Source organism: Bombina bombina, chromosome 4, assembly GCF_027579735.1.
Source record: "Bombina bombina isolate aBomBom1 chromosome 4, aBomBom1.pri, whole genome shotgun sequence".
In the NCBI taxonomy this organism is placed as follows: Eukaryota; Metazoa; Chordata; class Amphibia; order Anura; family Bombinatoridae; genus Bombina; species Bombina bombina.
In genome coordinates, this window is record NC_069502.1 from 120,606,905 (window position 1) to 120,628,705 (window position 21,801).

General features: G+C 36.4%; 1 protein-coding gene across 2 annotated transcripts in view; it reads right to left on the bottom strand.

Annotated features, from left to right (window-relative positions):
• Positions 1–1,103: 1,103 nt before the first annotated feature.
• Positions 1,104–21,801, bottom strand: part of PTCHD4 (patched domain containing 4) — a 398,391-nt gene continuing 377,693 nt past the window's right edge. For both annotated transcript variants that reach the window (XM_053708932.1, XM_053708931.1), the window contains exon 3: positions 1,104–2,737. In XM_053708932.1, the coding sequence (XP_053564907.1) occupies positions 1,104–2,737 (1,634 nt within the window). The remainder of the gene's footprint in view (positions 2,738–21,801) is intronic.

Consider the following 21,801-nt stretch of genomic DNA (forward strand, 5'->3'; position numbering starts at 1 on the left):
AGCTCTTGTGATCTGCTGGTGCAATGCTGAATACGGCGAGCATATTGCTCTCCGTATTCAGCGAGGTCTGTCGGACCTGATCCGCACTGTCGGATCAGGTCCGACAGACCTTGAAAAATAGAGGCCTCTGTCTTAATCAAAAAGGAAATTATTTGGGTTTCACATCCTTTAAAGTCAAAAGGACATTAAAGTTATTTTTATCTATGTAAATTATATATCAGCAAATAAGTCTGCATTGCAAAAGATCTGCATAGCAAATACATGTTTAAAAGCAGTTACAATCATTATTTTACTAATAAAATCTGCATTTTTGGTTATACAGGAACATACCTCTACCAAAGATTTAGAAGTATGTTTTTTTTAGTAAAACAGACTATAAATACGTTCCTGCACTGAGCATGAAATATAGGCAAATACATTTGGAGTTTCATATCCATGTAAACATGATTTCAGCTCTATTTTGGTGTATTTAAAAATAGAGGAGGAGGACAGACAACATAACAATTCAAGCCGATCGAATACGATCGGGTTGATTGACACCCCCTTGCTAGCGGCCGATTGGATTTGAATAATTATTTTATTTATAAACAATACATTTATATAAGAGCTGATTATTTTTTAAAAGGAACTTTTTTTGTGTTGACAGGTCCACTCAAATAAATATGACACAGCAGTTACCTGAAAATGTTGAGAACATTCACAATATTTAAATAAATAGTATAAGAGATCAGGACTACGATAAATGCCAGGCATATTATTTGAGTGTAATGGTGCCTCAAACTCTAATAATCCTTAATGAAGGTTAGTGAAATTATGCATTTGTTTCCTACACATGTAAGCAGCCAATGGTATTACACATTTTAGAGAACGTACTGGCTTCATCTACATTCCAACCGAAAAAGTATTCATTATGAAAATGAGGTCATAAAAAATTGATTTGATCATTTCTTTTTTTTTTTATATAAAATGTAGAAAAACTTGCACCTTGATGTTTCAAAAATACCCCTTCTTCATCTAACTAGCAACTTTGGCCAGCACAACCAGTTGATTTTTTTCTATACTGCCTTCAGAATTACAACCATTAAAAAGTATATCCAATTTTGTCAAACTGCAGTCACATGATCTGGATTTTCCTGAATTTCAATGCATTCAATCTCTTCTCTCTCCTTCCGTTTTGCTCTTCTTTTCTTCTTGTGTCTCTTTTTTGATGGTGGAAAAAATGTTAAGAAAACAGGCAAAATGACAAAACAGTGCAGTATCGTGCAACTACCAGTCAGCAGCAAGCATTTAAACAGTGTGGAGGTCAAGTTTGAAGGCACGAAAAGAAGGGGCACCAATCCAATAACAAAACATACAACATTCTGTATAATTGCGGTGCCATGCTCCTTGAGTGAATCTTGTATGCATAGAGTTCTGGTGTGCTCAGTTGCTAATACAAAAGTATAAAGCAGAGGAGAACAGTGATCTATGGCAAAATTCAAAGTGTAGATAAGGCACATAATAGACACACAATCCATGTCAACATTCCATAATGTCATTAAGCCCAAGACCCCCAACTCTATAGAAATGACTGTGATGATTAGCCAGAAATTTCCCAATGGATGGATGACCAAGAAAAATGTTAATATCAACACTAGCAAAACACTGAATCCAGAAATCAGGACTGGCATAGTCACTGCTAAGCCATAGTGGTCCATAAAAACAAAGGTGGGATTGAATACTATAAATTTAATGCTTTGTATCAGAGAAAGAGGTCTCAACTTCTCTAGCAACTCAACCACCTCTCTCTGAGTATTTTCACTAGTCCTTGCAACAAGATACATTCGGGAAGCAATGATATTTAACTCATCACTTGATTTTGAAATGATAATATCATTTTTGAAGTGCTGAAATTCTGTCCGTCGCAAAAAAACATTTTGAAGGACATTTATAAAATCAGTCTTATTGGATGCAGAAATATTACTGGCCTTCAAGTAATGGTAATACTGTTCAATCCAAGATTCTGTGTTGAAGCCATAGCTTATGGTTTTCAAGTCTTCTTGCACAGTTGAATTCCAATATTCCAGAGGTTCATAAATATAAAACCCTATGACGGGACTGTAGTTGCTAAAATACTTTTGTTGGATAAGTGCATAAGAAACGCTAGGGGAATCACTAGCCAATAGGTTGAGAATGTTCGATCCACCACTAATTTGTAGACAACCCATAAATGAAAATGATGCATAGATCAGATACAATATAACCACAAATGGTTTCACATATGTGTTCGTAATCCATTCGTTGTAATGTTCTCTCAGAAAATGTTGAATAAAATGATTTTCATAAGGATCTGGCTCATGATGAGTGGAATGCTGATGTCCATCACTCATCATGGTCTGAAACCATATTGGTTGCCTGTCCAAATATTCCTCTGAGGGAATTTTGCAACAAAATATACTATGGTATCGATTCTGTTCTAGCTGACCAGCAAACACAAGACAAGAACCATAGAAGGAGAAGACATAAAAATAGTTTAGGATTATTGTGATACACATGTTCTGGCAGAAAATCCTGACAGATTCAATATTTGTAAAAGGGCTTGCGCCCATACCAAATGTGATGATATAAAGAGAGCTAGTCATTGTATAAGAGACCATAACATCTGAATATGCATCTGCCACTCTATCCTTAAAGGGCAAAGTTTCTCGTGTTCTGCGCCATCCTGAGAGAAGTTCAAAAACTCCTTTTGTCCCATGACCTGAAAAAACAAAAAACAAAATATATATTAAAATTATCTAAATGAAAAAAAAAATACATATATATATATATACATATATTAATGTTTTTATTATTATTATTATTATTATTATTATTATTATTATTATCTAAAGTCAATGTTTAGAAAGTGTTGGATAACAAAGAAAACTAAGAGATATTCCTCACTGCAAATTATTTTCATATTGTAAAGCTAAGGGTTTATATAAAGCAGTCTTTAGTCTTTGTTGTATTGTTAATAGGAAATCATTTGTGCTTTAAAGGCATATTAAACATACATAGAATCCATATATTTTTTTTTTAATAACTGCAAATACTTGATAGTTCATATAAACAGTTCCTACATTACCCGTTATGCTTAGGATATATATATATATATTTTTTTTATATATATATATATATATATATATATATATATATATATATATATATATATATATATATATATATATATATATATATATACATACAAATGTAAAATAGGGAACCAACACTCAATATGCAAGACAATCTCCGGGGTGCACTCCCAATCAAAATAATATTTTCACCAGCAAAGAAGGCACTCTCTGTTTTTCACAATACCATTTATTTCATACGGTAAACGTTTTTGGGGTCTCCCCCATCCTCAGACCACTTACAGTACAACACACAAACCCCTCCATTTATAGCACCTTACCTCCACCGTGAGAATTAACGTTGGAACCCCCAGCGTCCGTGTAGCGCAACTGCGCATGCGCGCCCAGAGACTAAGGAGAGCCGACAGGGACAAAACTAAAAAAGTGCAAGAGTAAAAACATACAATGTTATAGATAGATAGGCGATGCGTACAACCACATTGATATAATGTCCAATCATATAGGTATGCATTTATGACATGATAGAGTAAGACAATATCGTGGGTAATAAACAGTGAAGGATATTAAAATTGTAAATCCATTCAACCTATAAGCGGTATTAAAGTCATGTAGCGTTACTGCCAGCATTACAATATCTAATACATAATCACCCTGACTTACATACTATTAATAACATAATGATGCAGAGAAGGTCATACATTTAGTAACCACAATATGCCCATTACCAGCTTAATAAAGTGTATACTAAACCTCATTAGAGCCCTCATTAATCTCTATGTGGCAAACTAATGGACCATTATTGCCTAGGGTACATATATCGTGGTTATTATACCACATCCTGGAAGCCAAACGTCTGCTACAGAGGGAGTCCCAATGGATTTTTAATTTGGATACTATGTATCCTAAGGGACTAAATGTACACTTGGATTATCAATTTTTTCCTGTAGCTGTCATTTGAGCCCTGTCTTTACTATGTACTCAACCTCGCTACACCCTATAAGTTTATATCTGAGTCTCTTGTGGGTTCATTATGAGTATGATACCCATTACCAGTTGGGTTGGAGATTGGTATTTAGAGTGTAAAAGTTTATCTGAATTTGATAATGTGCTTAACTATGTTTATGACTAATCTCTTTAGGATTGCAGGTAGTAAGTTGACATAGTGATAGCCGCAGTGGTAGGGCGTAGCTCGTTGTTATGTCCCTTTAATAACCACGATATATGTACCCTAGGCAATAATGGTCCATTAGTTTGCCACATAGAGATTAATGAGGGCTCTAATGAGGTTTAGTATACACTTTATTAAGCTGGTAATGGGCATATTGTGGTTACTAAATGTATGACCTTCTCTGCATCATTATGTTATTAATAGTATGTAAGTCAGCGTGATTATGTATTAGATATTGTAATGCTGGCAGTAACGCTACATGACTTTAATACCGCTTATAGGTTGAATGGATTTACAATTTTAATATCCTTCACTATTTATTACCCACAATATTGTCTTACTCTATGTCTCTATCATGTCATAAATGCATACCTATATGATTGGACGTTATATCAATGTGGTTGTGCGCATCGCCTATCTATCTATTACATTATATGTTTTTACTCTTGCACTTTTTTAGTTTTGTCCCTGTCGGCTCTCCTTAGTCTCCGGGCGCGCATGCGCAGTTGCGCTACACAGACGCTGGGGGTTCCAGCGTTAATTCTCATGGTGGATGTAAGGTGCTATAAATGGAGGGGTTTGTGTGTTGTACTGTAAGTGGTCTGAGGACAGGGGGAGACCCCGAAAACGTTTACCGTATGAAATAAATGGTATTATGAAAAACGGAGAGTGCCTTCTTTGCTGGTGAATATATATATATATATATATATATATAAAAATGTGTGTGTATGTGTATATATATATACACACACACACACACACACATACACACACACAAATTTAGGTATGCACAACGCCTTCCTTGCCCAGAGCCACTCACAGGGTGCATGTATCAAAAAAAAAGAATAAAACCTTCAAAGCAGATTGAACTCACTGACTTGTATAAAACATAGCATTTATTCAATAAAGAGTAAAATGTCCGATGACATTTCGGTACACACTTTTACCTTTATGAAATGGAAAAAAGTATATGCATTATGCTCCAACAAAAAATATATAGAATATAAATTTTGTATGATAAAAGCAAATTTTACTAATGAACAAGCACCTGACATTTTATTTCTTACACACATCACCTGACATGAAAAAAGATTAATTAATTGCTGTGCATTATCCGAAGAAACTTTAGTTTAATATAATATAATATATATATATATATATATATGTGTGTGTGTATTTGTGTGTGTGTATATATGAATGCATGTATCTATCTACAGTGTATCTATAAATATAAATATATATATATATATATATATATATATTTGCACTGTATATATGCATAAAACTATATAAATGTATTAGCAAAAATGCATTGACTAAAATGTATGTATTGCATCAGCAAAAATACATTCTGAGTGATTGCCATACAATACAAGCTACCGCTAGCTCTCTGAGCAGGTTAAATGAGATCACGGAAACAGTAACAACTCTTTTATTATAAGAATTATTTTGCTAATATATGTGTTTTTCAAAAATGTTCCTATTCAAAACTGAAATGCACTCAGTTCTATTTTGAGTGTTAAATCTTTGTAGTAGTACTAAACAAATGCTAGGTCCTCACAAAGATGATTGAAGATCCATGTAATCACTATAAATATCCTCTTTTACTATTGATAGTCATAGAAAACAACACAAAGATGAATACAAAAGAATAACCTTTTTATTCCATTCTGCAGATTAGACAAGTAAATATCATACCTAAGGGTAAAAGAGCATATAGGAGGAAGAATGCTGTTCTTGACTGCAAATGCTGTCAAAAGAAATTGTTTTTTTTTGTCCAAATATTTTATTCTTCTTCAAATGCATTTTCATAAGCCCGGTAGCCTTAAAAATTGGGCTTAAAGATTATTTTCTTTTAGCTGAACAGCATCTATCTTTTTTTTATGGGTTTTGGTTTGTAGTAAAGGTTTACACTAGCTTTGAGGAGGTGCAAACAATCTTAGGAGTATAGACCTTCTTTATTAGAATTATTTAAAATTGTACAAAATATGGTAACATATATAAAAAATGATTAGAATGGCATGAGTGTTCTTACATGTCTTTACATCAGTGACATCATATTTTGATATATATATATTAAAAAACTTTAAATGGCTGCCTGAGAGACAGTTAAAGGGACATGACACCCACATTTATTCTTTAATGATATAGAAAATAACATGCAATTTTTTAACAACTTTCAAATTTACGTCAATTATCTAATTTACTTCATTCTCTTGATATCCTTTATTGAAAAGCATATCTAAATAGGATCAGTTGCTGCTGATTGGTGGCTTCACATAGATGCCTCATGTTATTGGCTCACCGATGTGCATTGCTATTTCTTCAGCAAAGGATATCTAAAGAATGAAGCAAATTAGACAATAGAAGTACTGTAAATTGAAATGTTGTTTAAAATTGTATTCTCTATTTTAATCATGAAAGAAAATGTTTGGGTTTCCTGTCCCTTTAATAAAAGGCCATTAACAATTTAACTGTGTTTATATATGACAAATATAAAGAAAAAACATTTGTCCATTAAGATCAATATTAGTGACATGAGTTTGTATTTAACATAAGTTTATCTAAAATGTGAATTTATTTGGTTCTGTCCAACACATAAACATAACTAGTGTATTCTTCTTTCACTCTTTTGCATTAAAATCTTTCCCTTGTTAATTTTTCTCCTGATTCTATTTAATTCCATTTCCTGTAGTGTTTGCAAATTCATATTACTTAGAATACAATGACACAGATTTCATTTATTCTTGTTTCTCACTCTGACAACAATGTTCCTGCCCTCTGCCTCTAAAACAAACCAGGTAGAAACTACAATATAATATAAATAACCGCAATCACCATATTCCCTATCATCTTAACCCTTTCTTGGTGTACCAGACTACCAATTACATATAGAAACTGTCCTTATGATTGCAGAGCTCCCTACCATTCCATATATTGTGTGACTGTCATAGGTTGTGAGCTCTACCCTCGCTGTCTCCCCCTGCTTCTCTTCAGGGCAAATGTCATTGGTTTCCAGATAAGTCCATAGGTATACCACAGATCTGCCCATGGGCCACACCGCCTCTGCCTGACCACACCCACTGCATGCCTGACCCTGTCCATGACACACCCACTACATGTCTGACCCTGCCCATGACACACCCACTGCATGCCTGACCCTGCCCTTGACATACCCACTGCATGCCTGACCCCACTGCACAACTGACCCTGTTCATGATATACCTACTGCATACCTGACCCTTCCCATGACACACCCACTGCATACCTGCCTCTGCCCATGGCACACCAACTGCAAAACTGACCCTGCCCATGACACACCTACTAAATGCCTAACCCTGTCCATAATCCACCCACTGCATGTCTGACCCTATCCATGACACACCCACTACATGCCTGACCCTGCCCATGACACAACTACTGCAAAACTGACCCTGCCCATGACACACCTACTAATTGCCGAACCCTGCCCATGAAACACCCTGTTTATGAAACACCCACTGTATGCCTGACCCTGCCCATGACATATTCACTGCATAACTGACCCTGCCCAGAACACATGCATTTCATAATTGACCCTGTTTATGATACACCCACTGCATGCCTGATCTTGCCCATGAAACCCCCACCCACTGTATGCATGACCCTGCCTATGACACACCCACTACTTGCCTGACCCTGTTCATGATACACCCACTGCATGCCTCCCCCTGCCTATGGCACAACCCCTGCAAAACGTACCCTGCCCATGACACACCTACTAAATGCCTGAACCTGTCTCAGGTAATAGAACTTGTCATCTCCATTAAGGTATAAGATCCGGCATGTATGTTTTATACATATGATGAGGCTTTTAGATGTGTTAGGCTGTTTCAGTCATCACTAGTAACAGAATCATAGCACATTCTGCTTATTGTTCTAATAGTAAGTTATATCTTTTTGGAACGATTACTTCTATTCAAAGAATCCTCATAGATTAAATTTGGATATAATATTTATTTTAATACAGTATTTATTTGGGTTTAAATATACATTTATATATGTTTATGCAATAGTCACACATTTGTGCGGAATCAAATTCTAGTCATTATACTTGTAAACTACACATGTTTATTTGATATAAGAATATCTAGTCCCATTCTATAGACATTTTGTAATGTGGCTCCTCTAATTAAAACAATAAGCCAGAATTTATATAGTTATATAATGCATGGTCATGTACTGTAAGTATATACTTCTGGATTAATTAGTATTGAATTGTTATTTTTTTCAATGAGCCACAGGAAGCGATGTAAATAAATAGTTAAAAACTTGTGGACGTAGCTAAATTGCCACCTTAAAATATAACAATTAATATTGCATTAATATATGTATGTAGTTATCTAAATCTATATATAAAGGTAACTAGATAAGAAGAATTATCACTTTAAGTTAAATCCAAAAGAAATAATGATTCATTGACCACAATTTATAGCTATGGTGTTTCCCATATGTTGTATATTGTGTGATTTGCTGTTCTAATAAATAATTTTGTCTGTGAGAAATGCAGTATAATTTTTAACAACACGTAACTCTGGCAAGGAAGAAAACCTAACAGGGATAGGATATTAGGTGATGGAAAGGATTTAAAACCTACCCCACGCTAACAAAATCACGATATAGTTCTTTGTTTGAAAAGTGTATGATTAGAGTAACCCTTACTACATTAGGGAGAGGATATACACTGAAAAGTAAAATTTCCCAAATAATATTTTAAAGTATATAAGTATATTAGAAGAACCTGTAAGTGCCGGCCAACTTACTGGGGAGGATATACAAACATAAAGAAAAAGGGAATCAGTTAATTTTGTGTTAAGTTTTTTTTTCTCAAGATGGCTACATTATGTGCTTTGGAAAACTTTGTAGCTACATACATCACAAGCCATAAAAGTAATGATTATGCTTGTGATGTTTATGAAAAAGAGAATCCCTGGAAATATGTCCAGGATTTATTTGAAAAAGAGATTAATATCTCACAAAAGTCCAAAAAGACAAAAGGAAAAGCAGTTGCAAGTATCTTTGCAGCATGCTTGGCAATGAATGACAAAATAGAAACATTGAAAAATGAACTGCAAAGTTCCAAAAATATAAACAAAAAAGAAAAAGAGATTTACAAATTAGAAACTCAAGTGCAATCTCTAATATTCATCAATTGTGAAATTAATAAATCAAAACAGGAGAGTGATAAAAACTTCCTAAATGTAGAAAAAGAATTAGAGATTTGCAAAGAAAAATTATTTGAAACAGAAAAAGAAAAGGATCACATATGTAATGCATATTCTGTGGTCCAAAATGAATTGGAAAATATTAAATTGGGGAATTCTGCTGAAAATTCCAAGTGCTTTAATGTGCTGCAGCAAAGCACTTCAGTTATTTGTACTAAAAATAATGATTCCTCCACCTTCACATTTGCATGTTTAACTGTCAATAATGATACAGTAAGGAGTGGTGGGAAATGCATTTCATCTAGCCAATTCAGCTATGATTTACCTCTTGCCACAAGTAAAGCTAAGATCAAACTCACAGGGGACTGTTCCATTATTATGGATACAGTATATAGTGGCAATGGAGAGTTTAATAACAAAAACACATTCCCTGCGGTTGTAATATCTGTGTGTCCTTCTACTGGTGGTCAGAAAATATAAGTGTGAGACAACTAACAGTATGCCTGACTTATTTTCAAACCTTTGACACACAATCCCCTAAAACACTCATGGTTGTGGGTAATTTAGTGGAATCTATAAATATTCCTAGTGCTAACATCTCAAAAACAGCCACTGTTTTGGGAGCCAAATTCCCAACCAAAAATTCTGCAAATTTCAAAAATGCAAATGATCCACCAGGAAAAGGCATAGAAATGTCAAATCCCCTAGAGCTAAATGCTTTAAAAAAATGATTTACAGAGCAACAAATGGGTAAACATAATGGACACAGTTAATGGTTTTACACTGATGCTGTGTTCACACTATCCACACTGTGAAGGGGTATTTCTACATTCTTTGGATAAACAAAATTACACTTGGAGCTAGGATGTATCACACGGTCACCCAGAATTAAATGCAGAATACAAGATTATTTTGACTAAACTGTCTGCCGTAGAAGGTGTGTTTGAGGCTCCACAGGAAAAACAATCAGGAAATGGAATGAAACAGGAGCAGAGGCACCGCAAACACTCATCTATGGACATAAAGGAAATAGGAAGTATGCCTTCAACTACGGTGAGTGCATTGATATTTGTTTCATTCTTGATGGTAATATACCATTTGGTCCCAAAAATATTTAGCTATCCCCATTTCTTTAAAGAAAATTGTTTTAAGCAACAATCGTGCCCAAGGGGGGGAGAGGTGTTCCCATTTGGGAACTCTTATTTGCTAACAAAATGTTAAGAACAAAATAGTCTGTACCTGAATTGAGCACTGTAAAACAGGCCATTCAAACACCATTTTATTTTGTAAAACAGATTCAGGACAGACCAAAGCCCAAGTTAGTTTAAATGTATATATTATATGTAGATTTGGATTTTATATTTTTTGTTTAACAGGTATTACGAAAAGGAATGACTGATACCAAAAGCTGAAAGCAGAGCCATGACTGACATCCGATACCAGAGGCACAATTGCATCTAGAGAATCTCCATCTTAAAATAACAGAACTAAAGCTGATTGTTATAATTTAGTTTGTAATAGAACATAACCATATAAAGGTTACTAACAAGTACCTTTAGTCAATTAATCCTTGTTCCAGCATTTACTGAAAACACTCACATATTTATGATTATTAAACTAATGTTCCTATATGTAAATGTATATTTTTACAAAATGTATATGATACCATAGTATACCCTTGTAGGTTTGTATTGTTCATCATACTATTCCATGTAAAACCACAATAGGTACTAACAGGACTCAGGTAAACTAAGCAGAATGATATACCCCACCGTTTAATAGTCTAAGACCTAGATTTGGAGTTTGGCGGTAGCCGTGAAAACCAGCGTTAGAGGCTCCTAACGCTGGTTTTAGGCTACCGCCGGTATTTAGAGTCACTCAAAATAGGGTCTAACGCTCACTTTTCAGCCGTGACTTTTCCATACCGCAGATCCCCTTACGTCAATTGCGTATCCTATCTTTTCAATGGGATCTTCCTAACTCCGGTATTTAGAGTCGTGTCTGAAGTGAGCGTTAGACATCTAACGACAAAACTCCGGCCGCAGGAAAAAAGTCAGTAGTTAAGAGCTTTCTGGGCTAACGCCGGTTCATAAAGCTCTTAACTACTGTACTCTAAAGTACACTAACACCCATAAACTACCTATGTACCCCTAAACCGAGGTCCCCCCACATCGCCGCCACTCGATTACATTTTTTTAACCCCTAATCTGCCGACCGCCACCTACGTTATACTTATGTACCCCTAATCTGCTGCCCCTAACACCGCCGACCCCTATATTATATTTATTAACCCCTAATCTGCCCCCCACAACGTCGCCGCCAGCTACCTACACTTATTAACCCCTAATCTGCTGTCCGCACGCCGCCGCCAGCTACATTATCCCTATGTACCCCTAATCTGCTGCCCCTAACACCGCCGACCCCTATATTATATTTATTAACCCCTAATCTGCCCCCCACAACGTCGCCTCCACCTGCCTACACTTATTAACCCCTAATCTGCCGAGCGGACCTGAGCGCTACTATAATAAAGTTATTAACCCCTAATCCGCCTCACTAACCCTATAATAAATAGTATTAACCCCTAATCTGCCCTCCCTAACATCGCCGACACCTAACTTCAATTATTAACCCCTAATCTGCCGACCGGAGCTCACCGCTATTCTAATAAATGTATTAACCCCTAAAGCTAAGTCTAACACTAACACCCCCTAAGTTAAATATAATTTAAATCTAACAAAATAAATTAACTCTTATTAAATAAATTATTCATATTTAAAGCTAAATACTTACCTGTAAAATAAATCCTAATATAGCTACAATATAAATTATATTTATATTATATCTATTTTAGGATTTATATTTATTTTACAGGTAACTTTGTATTTATTTTAACCAGGTACAATAGCTATTAAATAGTTAAGAACTATTTAATAGCTAAAATAGTTAAAATAATTACAAATTTACCTGTAAAAGAAATCCTAACCTAAGTTACAATTAAAACTAACACTATACTATCAATATATTAATTAAATAAACTACCTACAATTACCTACAATTAACCTAACACTACACTATCAATAAATTAATTAAATACAATTCCTACAAATAAATACAATTAAATAAACTTGCTAAAGTACAAAAAATAAAAAAGAACTAAGTTACAAAAAATAAAAAAATATCTACAAACATAAGAAAAATATTACAACAATTTTAAACTAATTACACCTACTCTAAGCCCCCTAATAAAAAAACAAAGCCCCCCAAAATAAAAAATGCCCTACCCTATTCTAAATTACTAAAGTTAAAAGCTCTTTTACCTTACCAGCCCTGAACAGGGCCCTTTGCGGGGCATGCCCCAAGAAGTTCAGCTCTTTTGCCTGTAAAAAAAAAACATACAATACCCCCCCCCAACATTACAACCCACCACCCACATACCCCTAATCTAACCCAAACCCCCCTTAAATAAACCTAACACTAAGCCCCTGAAGATCATCCTACCTTGTCTTCACCATACCAGGTTCACCGATCGGTCCAGAAGAGCTCCTCCGATGTCCTGATCCAAGCCCAAGCTGATCGGAACAGCCAATACAATGCAAGCTCAATCTGATTGGCTGATTGGATCAGCCAATCGGATTGAACTTGATTCTGATTGGCTGATTCCATCAGCCAATCAGAATATTCCTACCTTAATTCCGATTGGCTGATAGAATCCTATCAGCCAATCGGAATTCGAGGGACGCCATCTTGGATGACGTCATTTAAAGGAACCGTCATTCGTCGTTCAGTCGTCGGCCAGGATGGATGTTCCGCGGTGGAGGTCTTCAGGATGCTGCCGCTTCGCTCCGGATGGATGCCGCTTGGATGAAGACTTCAATCGGATGGAAGAACTCTTCTGCCCCGCTTGGATGAAGACTTCAGCCGGATCATGGACCTCTTCAGCCCCCCGCTTGGGCTTGGATCAGGACATCGGAGGAGCTCTTCTGGACCGATCGGTGAACCTGGTATGGTGAAGACAAGGTAGGATGATCTTCAGGGGCTTAGTGTTAGGTTTATTTAAGGGGGGTTTGGGTTAGATTAGGGGTATGTGGGTGGTGGGTTGTAATGTTGGGGGGCTTGGGTATTGTATGTTTTTTTTTACAGGCAAAAGAGCTGAACTTCTTGGGGCATGCCCCGCAAAGGGCCCTGTTCAGGGCTGGTAAGGTAAAAGAGCTTTGAACTTTAGTAATTTAGAATAGGGTAGGGCATTTTTTTATTTTGGGGGGCTTTGTTATTTTATTAGGGGGCTTAGAGTAGGTGTAATTAGTTTAAAATTGTTGTAATATTTTTCTTATGTTTGTAAATATTTTTTTATTTTTTGTAACTTAGTTCTTTTTTATTTTTTGTACTTTAGCTAGTTTATTTAATTGTATTTATTTGTAGCAATTGTATTTAATTAATTTATTGATAGTGTAGTGTTAGGTTAATTGTAGGTAATTGTAGGTAGTTTATTTAATTAATTTATTGATAGTCTAGTGTTAGGTTTATTTGTAACTTAGGTTAGGATTTCTTTTACAGGTAAATTTGTAATTATTTTAACTATTTTAGCTATTAAATAGTTCTTAACTATTTAATAGCTATTGTACCTGGTTAAAATAAATACAAAGTTACCTGTAAAATAAATATAAATCCTAAAATAGCTATAATATAATTATACTTTATATTGTAGCTATATTAGGATTTATTTTACAGGTAAGTATTTAGCTTTAAATAGGAATAATTTATTTAATAAGAGTTAATTAATTTAGTTAGATTTCAATTATATTTAACTTAGGGGGGTGTTAGTATTAGGGTTAGACTTAGCTTTAGGGGTTAATACATTTATTAGAATAGCGGCGAGATTCGGTCGGCAGATTAGGGGTTAATGTTTGAAGTTAGGTGTCGGCGATGTTAGGGAGGGCAGATTAGGGGTTAATACTATTTATGATAGGGTTAGTGAGGCGGATTAGGGGTTAATAACTTTATTATAATAGCGGTGCGGTCCGGTCGGCAGATTAGGGGTTAATAAGTGTAGGCAGGTGGAGGCGACGTTGTGGGGGGCAGATTAGGGGTTAATAAATATAATATAGGGGTCGGTGGTGTTAGGGGCAGCAGATTAGGGGTACATAAGGATAATGTAAGTAGCGGCGGTTTAGGAAGCGGAAGATTAGGGGTTAATAATTGAAGTTAGGTGTCGGCGATGTTAGGGAGGGCAGATTAGGGGTTAATACTATTTATTATAGGGTTAGTGAGGCGGATTAGGGGTTAATAACTTTATTATAGTAGCGCTCAGGTCCGCTCGGCAGATTAGGGGTTAATAAGTGTAGGCAGGTGGAGGCGACGTTGAGGGGGGCAGATTAGGGGTTAATAAATATAATATAGGGGTCGGCGATGTTAGGGAACCAGATTAGGGGTACATAGGGATAATGTAAGTAGCGGCGGTTTACGGAGCGGAAGATTAGGGGTTAATAATAATATGCAGGGGTCAGCGATAGCGGGGGCGGCAGATTAGGGGTTAATAAGTGTAAGGTTAGGGGTGTTTAGACTCGGGGTACATGTTAGAGTGTTAAGTGCAGACGTCGGAAGGGTTACCGCATAGCAAACAATGGGGCTGCGTTAGGAGCTGAACGCGGCTTTTTTGCAGCCCCATTGTTTCCTATGGGAGAATCGTGCACGAGCACGTTTTTGAGGCTGGCCGCGTCCGTAAGCAACTCTGGTATTGAGAGTTGAAGCTGCGTTAAAAATGCTCTACGCTCCTTTTTTGGAGCCTAACGCAGCCTTTATGTGGACTCTCGATACCAGAGTTATTTTTATGGTGCGGCCAGTAAAACGCGGGCGTTAGTTTTTCGGGTCGTTACCGACAAAACTCCAAATCTAGCCGTTGATTTGCAGATTATTATTTTATCTTTAGACTTTTTAGATCCTAAGATAAAATAATGAAACAACATAGTTTTAAAATTGGTAGTTATTTCTTGCTTATTCAATTTGAAGAGGGGTATCCTTTTAAAACATCATTGTTACAGTCCTGTTAAATATTTTTATGTTAAGCTAATTACCTGGTATTTTACAGTAAATGTTGAATATATATATATGGCAATCATATGTAATAGAAATCAGTCAGTGTTAAAGATGCAATAATTCCTACTTTAGAAAAATAAGATATATGCAGATGTAGGGATATTAGTGTAAGTATTAAATAGCTATTAACTGGTGTTTATTTATGTGCAGGATATATGTATGAATGTATGTGGTTGATTTATACAGTTTCTGTAGAGTACCAAATGGTGATCTGTTCAATCCTAAATTAGGAATGAGGTGAATGTAACTAGGAAATTATCAGGAGATACATTTAGGTTTTTTCTACCCTAACATTGGCCACATAGACACTGACACCACATTCAAATATAATCCTCAATCTTTTGCTGATAAAGAAAAAGATTTCTCACAAGTCTTCCACTTTTATGACAGTAGATGCTCATCCATCAGCCTTCACAATGGTGACAAGAAAAAACCCTCAGTCCAGCTCCAGATCAGAGAGTAGTGTACTGCCAGCAGTCACAACAAGAAACCCACAGACCAGCTCCAGACCAGAGAGAAGTCTACCGCCAGCAACATGTAATAAGCCACTCCAAAATGATGACTGCAATGCCAAAAGTAAGAGAGTGTTTCAAAAGGATGCTGCCTGTCCTCAGCATCTGCACAAGAGGGAAGCACATTAGCTGGGATAAAGACTTAGAAGAAAAGCCCAGACCAACTGTAGGTGAGAGAAGTTTCCAATATAATTGCTGCATAAACAAGAGCCTCTGTGAAACTACAGAAGTCATCAAGGAGAAAAGCTTTCTGAAAAGTAAAAGGACATTCCCACTTTCCAGGTGTCATGCTTTATGACTTGGGAAAATAAGGGTTACATAAGTTTATTTGTTGCTGACAACCCCAACAGTGAGAAAGATCCTCTGTGACATGGGTGATTACAGACATCATCAAGAAGGAATGCCTTGCAAAAAGAAAAGGAAGAAAAGAACATTACCATTTTTCAGGTGCCATGGTCCATGACTTATGAGAAGTATTACAGAAGCTAAAGTGTTTTGCCAAACATGAGAAAGAGGCCTATATGGGTCTGTTGTGTCCAGTTTCTATGCCAAATTATGCTTCACCTCACATGAACACATTACCATTGTTTTTTATATATATATATATATATATATATATATATATATATATATATATATATATATATAAATACATCATTTTTAGTTTTGTAATTTTCTTTAAATAATTTAGATAGTGAAACTAATAAATAATAATTTAGGATGTTTACAGATAAGATGCAAGTAATTACTCTCATAAGGTGTGGCCAATCCAAACATTTATCATGGCCACAAGGGGAGCGACTGTTACAATATGAGTAATTTGCTAAATATGATCAAATTATATATATGTATTTCTGTGTGTATGTATATATATATATATATATATATATGTGTGTGTGTGTGTGTGATGTAACTACTTAATGTTCAGCTTGCTGAAAGTTTCTCAAGGACACACCTGTTCATGTACAGGAATATAGCAATAATTTCCTTTAGTTAAAATATTTTAGTTAAAAAGTCATGACAGGAACTAATAGCCCAACTGGTGTTCTTTTAAGCAGCTGTCCAACAGTCAGAAATAGCATAAAGAAATAGGTAAGAGATACAAATTACTTTAGAAACAAAAATATATATTTAGCTATTATGATGAACCAATCACATTCTTAGCCAACCCAAAGCATTCACCATTATCCATTTTGGGAAGTATTAGGTAAAGTGGCCTCTCATTTAATGGTATATAAGATGTAGGGATAAAAGGGGGAGTTAGGGAAACAGAGAAGAGGAGAAGAGAAGGCAGGAGAGAGGAGGAGAGAAGGCAGGAGAGGTAATTATATTATGCACTTACTTTATAGCTATAAAGTTGTTTTCATGTTTGCATTTGATGTAAGAAATTGTATGCAGTTATTTCAATGTGTTTTATGTAATGTATTTAATGTAACTCATGTTAATGGTTCCATATAAAGAAGCATAGAATATTATATCGTGTGATCTAAGATTTTGGGTGCTGTGACTAAATAAAAGTTGTTATATTAAGCTGTCTTTCTCACAAGCAAATTCTTTCATAAATAATAATAATTATTATTATTATTAATATAAATATTGTATTCCAAAATTAATACTTAATCCTCAATAATCGACATGGACAGAACTGGGATGAAAAGTGAGTGGTATATAAAAAATATTTCCCTGGGGTGTCAGTGGTGTAACTATGGCCTTAACAACACTACAGTTGTTGTTGTTTTTCAATTAGTAAAACATCATTGCATATAGATAGAGAGATAGAAAGATACATAGGGGCCTATCTATCAAGCTCCGAACGGAGCTTGATGCCTCGTGTTTCTGGCGAGCCTGCAGGCTCTCCAGAAACAGCAGTTATGAAGCAGCAGTCAGACATCTGAGCAGGCGGACAGACATCGCCAGAAATCAACCCGATCGAGTACGATCGGGTTGATTGACACCCCCCTGCTGGCGGCTGATTGGCCGCGAGTCTGCAGGGGGCGGCGTTGCACCAGCAGCTCTTGTGAGCTGCTGGGGCAATGCTGAATACGGCGAGCAATACGCAGTGAGGTCTGGCGGACCTGATCCGCACTGTCGGATCAGGTCTGCCAGACTTTCTTAAATAGGGGCCATAGAGCATAGATAGATAGATAGATAGATAGATAGATAGATCGATCATTGATAGATAGATAATAATAATAATAATAATAGATACAGAGGAATTTAATTAGAATTCTGTAAAATTAATCATTAACGCATAAATGATCAAAGCAGTAAAATTACAAAGTCATTTTCACACATATTACCAAGTTTAACTCATTGGGGGTCTACCATCTTCATCAAACTGAATACTTAGGCATATCAAGCGTTATATGGCTAATTACATTAAAATTGTACAGAATATTAAAACTAAAACAGCAAGACAGAATACAACAAATAATCTTCAGTTTCCGTTTGATCTCACTTTTAGGCTGGCACTTTTTATCAAGTACCTTTTTACATTGGCACATCTTTCTTTATGCACATATAGGTTAGGGACAGCATTATAATCATGTATGCTGTTGGGGGAAGGGGGTTTATTGCAAGACCCCTACTCCAGACCCTAACTAACTGACCTTTTTAACATTTGTCTCTTACAAAAGCAGAACCTGCTTCACCCTTCAAAACTCACAAAATAGACAGAATAGCTAAAACAATAAGAAAAAATATTTACCAAATATAATTGTAAAAAAAAGTTGTATTATATAATTGAAGAGCAGCACAAATATAGTAATGAGTCTACTATAAGACCCTTAAACTTATCCTCTTTAAAAACACATATAGTACTAGTCCTCATCAATATTTAAAAATGGAAACTTAAAATGCCTCTAGATAAGAAATCTATGTGAATGTTAATCAATATTAATCCACAATAATAAGCAGCGTGCAATAAGAGAATGATTTAACAGCCAAAATATGTATTAATTAGTGATGTCGCGAACATAAAAATTTGGGTTCGCGAATGGCGAACGCGAACTTCCGCAAAAGTTTGCGAACGGGCGAACCGGGCGAACCGCCATAGACTTCAATAGGCAGGCGAATTTTAAAACCCACAGGGACTCTTTCTGGCCACAATAGTGATGGAAAAGTTGTTTCAAGGGGACTAAAACCTGGACTGTGGCATGCCGGAGGGGGATCCATGGCAAAACTCCCATGGAAAATTACATAGTTGATGCAGAGTCTGGTTTTAATCCATAAAGGGCATAAATCACCTAACATTCCTAAATTTTTTGGAATAACGTGCTTTAAAACATCGGGTATGATGTTGTATCGATCAGGTAGTGTAAGGGTTACGCCCGCTTCACAGTGTGCAGTGTAGGTGATATACCTGCCCTGACCATGCTTTACAGACCAGGTATCAGTTGTCAGATGGACCCTTGCCCCAACACTGTGTGCCAGACATGCCATTATAGCAGACTTATATGGCTTTGGCGTTGCTTTTTGGTAATTAGAAGGCTGCTAAATGACACTGCGCACCACACGTGTTTTATGCCCAGCAGTGAAGGGGTTAATTAGGGAGCATGTAGGCAGCTTGTAGAGTTAATTTTAGCTTACGTGTAGTGTAGTAGACAACCCAAAGTATTGATCTAGGCCCATTTTGGTATATTTAATGCCACCATTTCACCGCCAAATGCGATCAAATAAAAAAAAATTGTTCACTTTTTCACAAACTTTAGGTTTCTCACAGAAATTATTTACAAACAACTTATGCAATTATGGCATAAATGGTTGTAAATGCTTCTCTGGGATCCCCTTTGTTCAGAAATAGCAGACTTATATAGCTTTGGCGTTGCTTTTTGGTAATTAGAAGGCTACTAAATGACACTGCGCACCACACGTGTTTTATGCCCAGCAGTGAAAGGGTTAATTAGGGAGCATGTAGGCAGCTTGTAGAGTTAATTTTAGCTTAAGTGTAGTGTAGTAGACAACCCAAAGTATTGATCTAGGCCCATTTTGGTATATTTCTTGCCACCATTTCACCGCAATTTTTTCGCAATTTTAGGTTTCTCACTGAAATTATTTACAAACAGCTTGTGCAATTATGGCACAAATGGTTGTAAATGCTTCTCTGGGATCCCCTTTGTTCCGAAATAGCAGACATATATGACTTTGGCGTTGCTTTCTGGTAATTAGAAGGCCGCTAAATGCTGCTGCGCATCACACGTGTATTATGGCTAGCAGTGAAGGGGTTAATTAGGTAGTTTGTAGGGAGCTTGCAGGGTTAATTATAGCTTTAGTTTAGAGATCAGCCTCCCACCTGACACATCAGACCCCCTGATCCCTCCCAAACAGCTCCCTTCCCTCCCCCACCCCACAATTGTCCCCGCCATCTTAAGTACTGGCAGAAAGTCTGCCAGTACTAAAATAAAAGTTTTTTTTTTTAGCATATTTACATATGCTGTGGTGTAGCATCCCCCCTTAGCCCCCAACCTCCCTGATCCCCCCCCCCCAAAACAGCTCTCTAACCCTGCCCATCTGCCTTATTGGTGGCCATCTTGGGTACTGGCAGCTATCTGCTATTATTTCACAGTCAAAAAAGTGTTGTTGTTTTTAAATGTACACTACTGTTACACCAGATATGAGTGGTGGCACTGGGCAAGTGGGCACAGTATACGCTGTCAGCCTGACACACACGCTGGCAGGCAGGCAACTGCAATTAGATTACACAGGAAAAAAAAAAAAAAGCAGACTGATGTTCTAGCCCTAAAAAGGGCTTTTTGGGGTGCTGTCCTTACAGCAGAGATCAGATGAGTCCTTCAGGACTGTAGTGGACACTGAATACACTAGCCTAGCTATCGATTTCCCTATTAAATCCGCAGCAGCTACACTGTCCCTCCTCTCACTAAGAATGCAGCTTCCAAATGAATCTAAAATGGATGCTGTCCAGGAGGTGGGAGGGTCTGGGAGGGAGGGTCTGCTGCTGATTGGCTGGAATGTGTGAGGTACAGGGTCAATGTTTACTCAATGATGAGGAATAGGGGGCGGACCGAACATCGCATATGTTCGCCGTCCGCAGCGAACGCGAACATGCTATGTTCGCCGGCGAACTATTCGCAACATCACTAGTATTAATATTATTCAATATTAAACATGAAATCTTATAATGGCTATGGATAAGCAATCAATGTGAATGTTAATCAGCATTAATCCTTAATAATAAACTGAATGGAATAAGAGAACAATTTATCAGCCAATATATGTATAAATATTATTCAATGTTAGTACATAATAAGAAGCAGCCTAGCAATAAGGGTCCAGATTATGAGTTGAGCACAAAATATCGCTTAGACCCATGAGAGCCTGCTTCAATAGGCTCCAATGGGAGCCTCGTTCTTATGCCGGCATGAGAAGTAGCACAGCGAAGGGGGTAAGTAGCGCCGTGTTGGCAGCAAATTGTAAATATATATGTATATGATTATCCCATAAAATATGTTTCAAGGTATGGTGCTTTGCACTTAATGCATTTATTTTCACACTTCCTCCATCTTGTGGCTTTCTTGTGTGCATTATTTTAATTTGAATGTTGCTACTACACATACGTTTGTAGAATGCTTAAGAAAGCATCTGCAATATGCTTTCACATATGCCTAAAAGAACCTAGAGAGAACCACAACTGCTGCTAAAACGTATTACAACCTTAAAACTTCCAAAAAGGAATATGAAATTAATGATAAAGT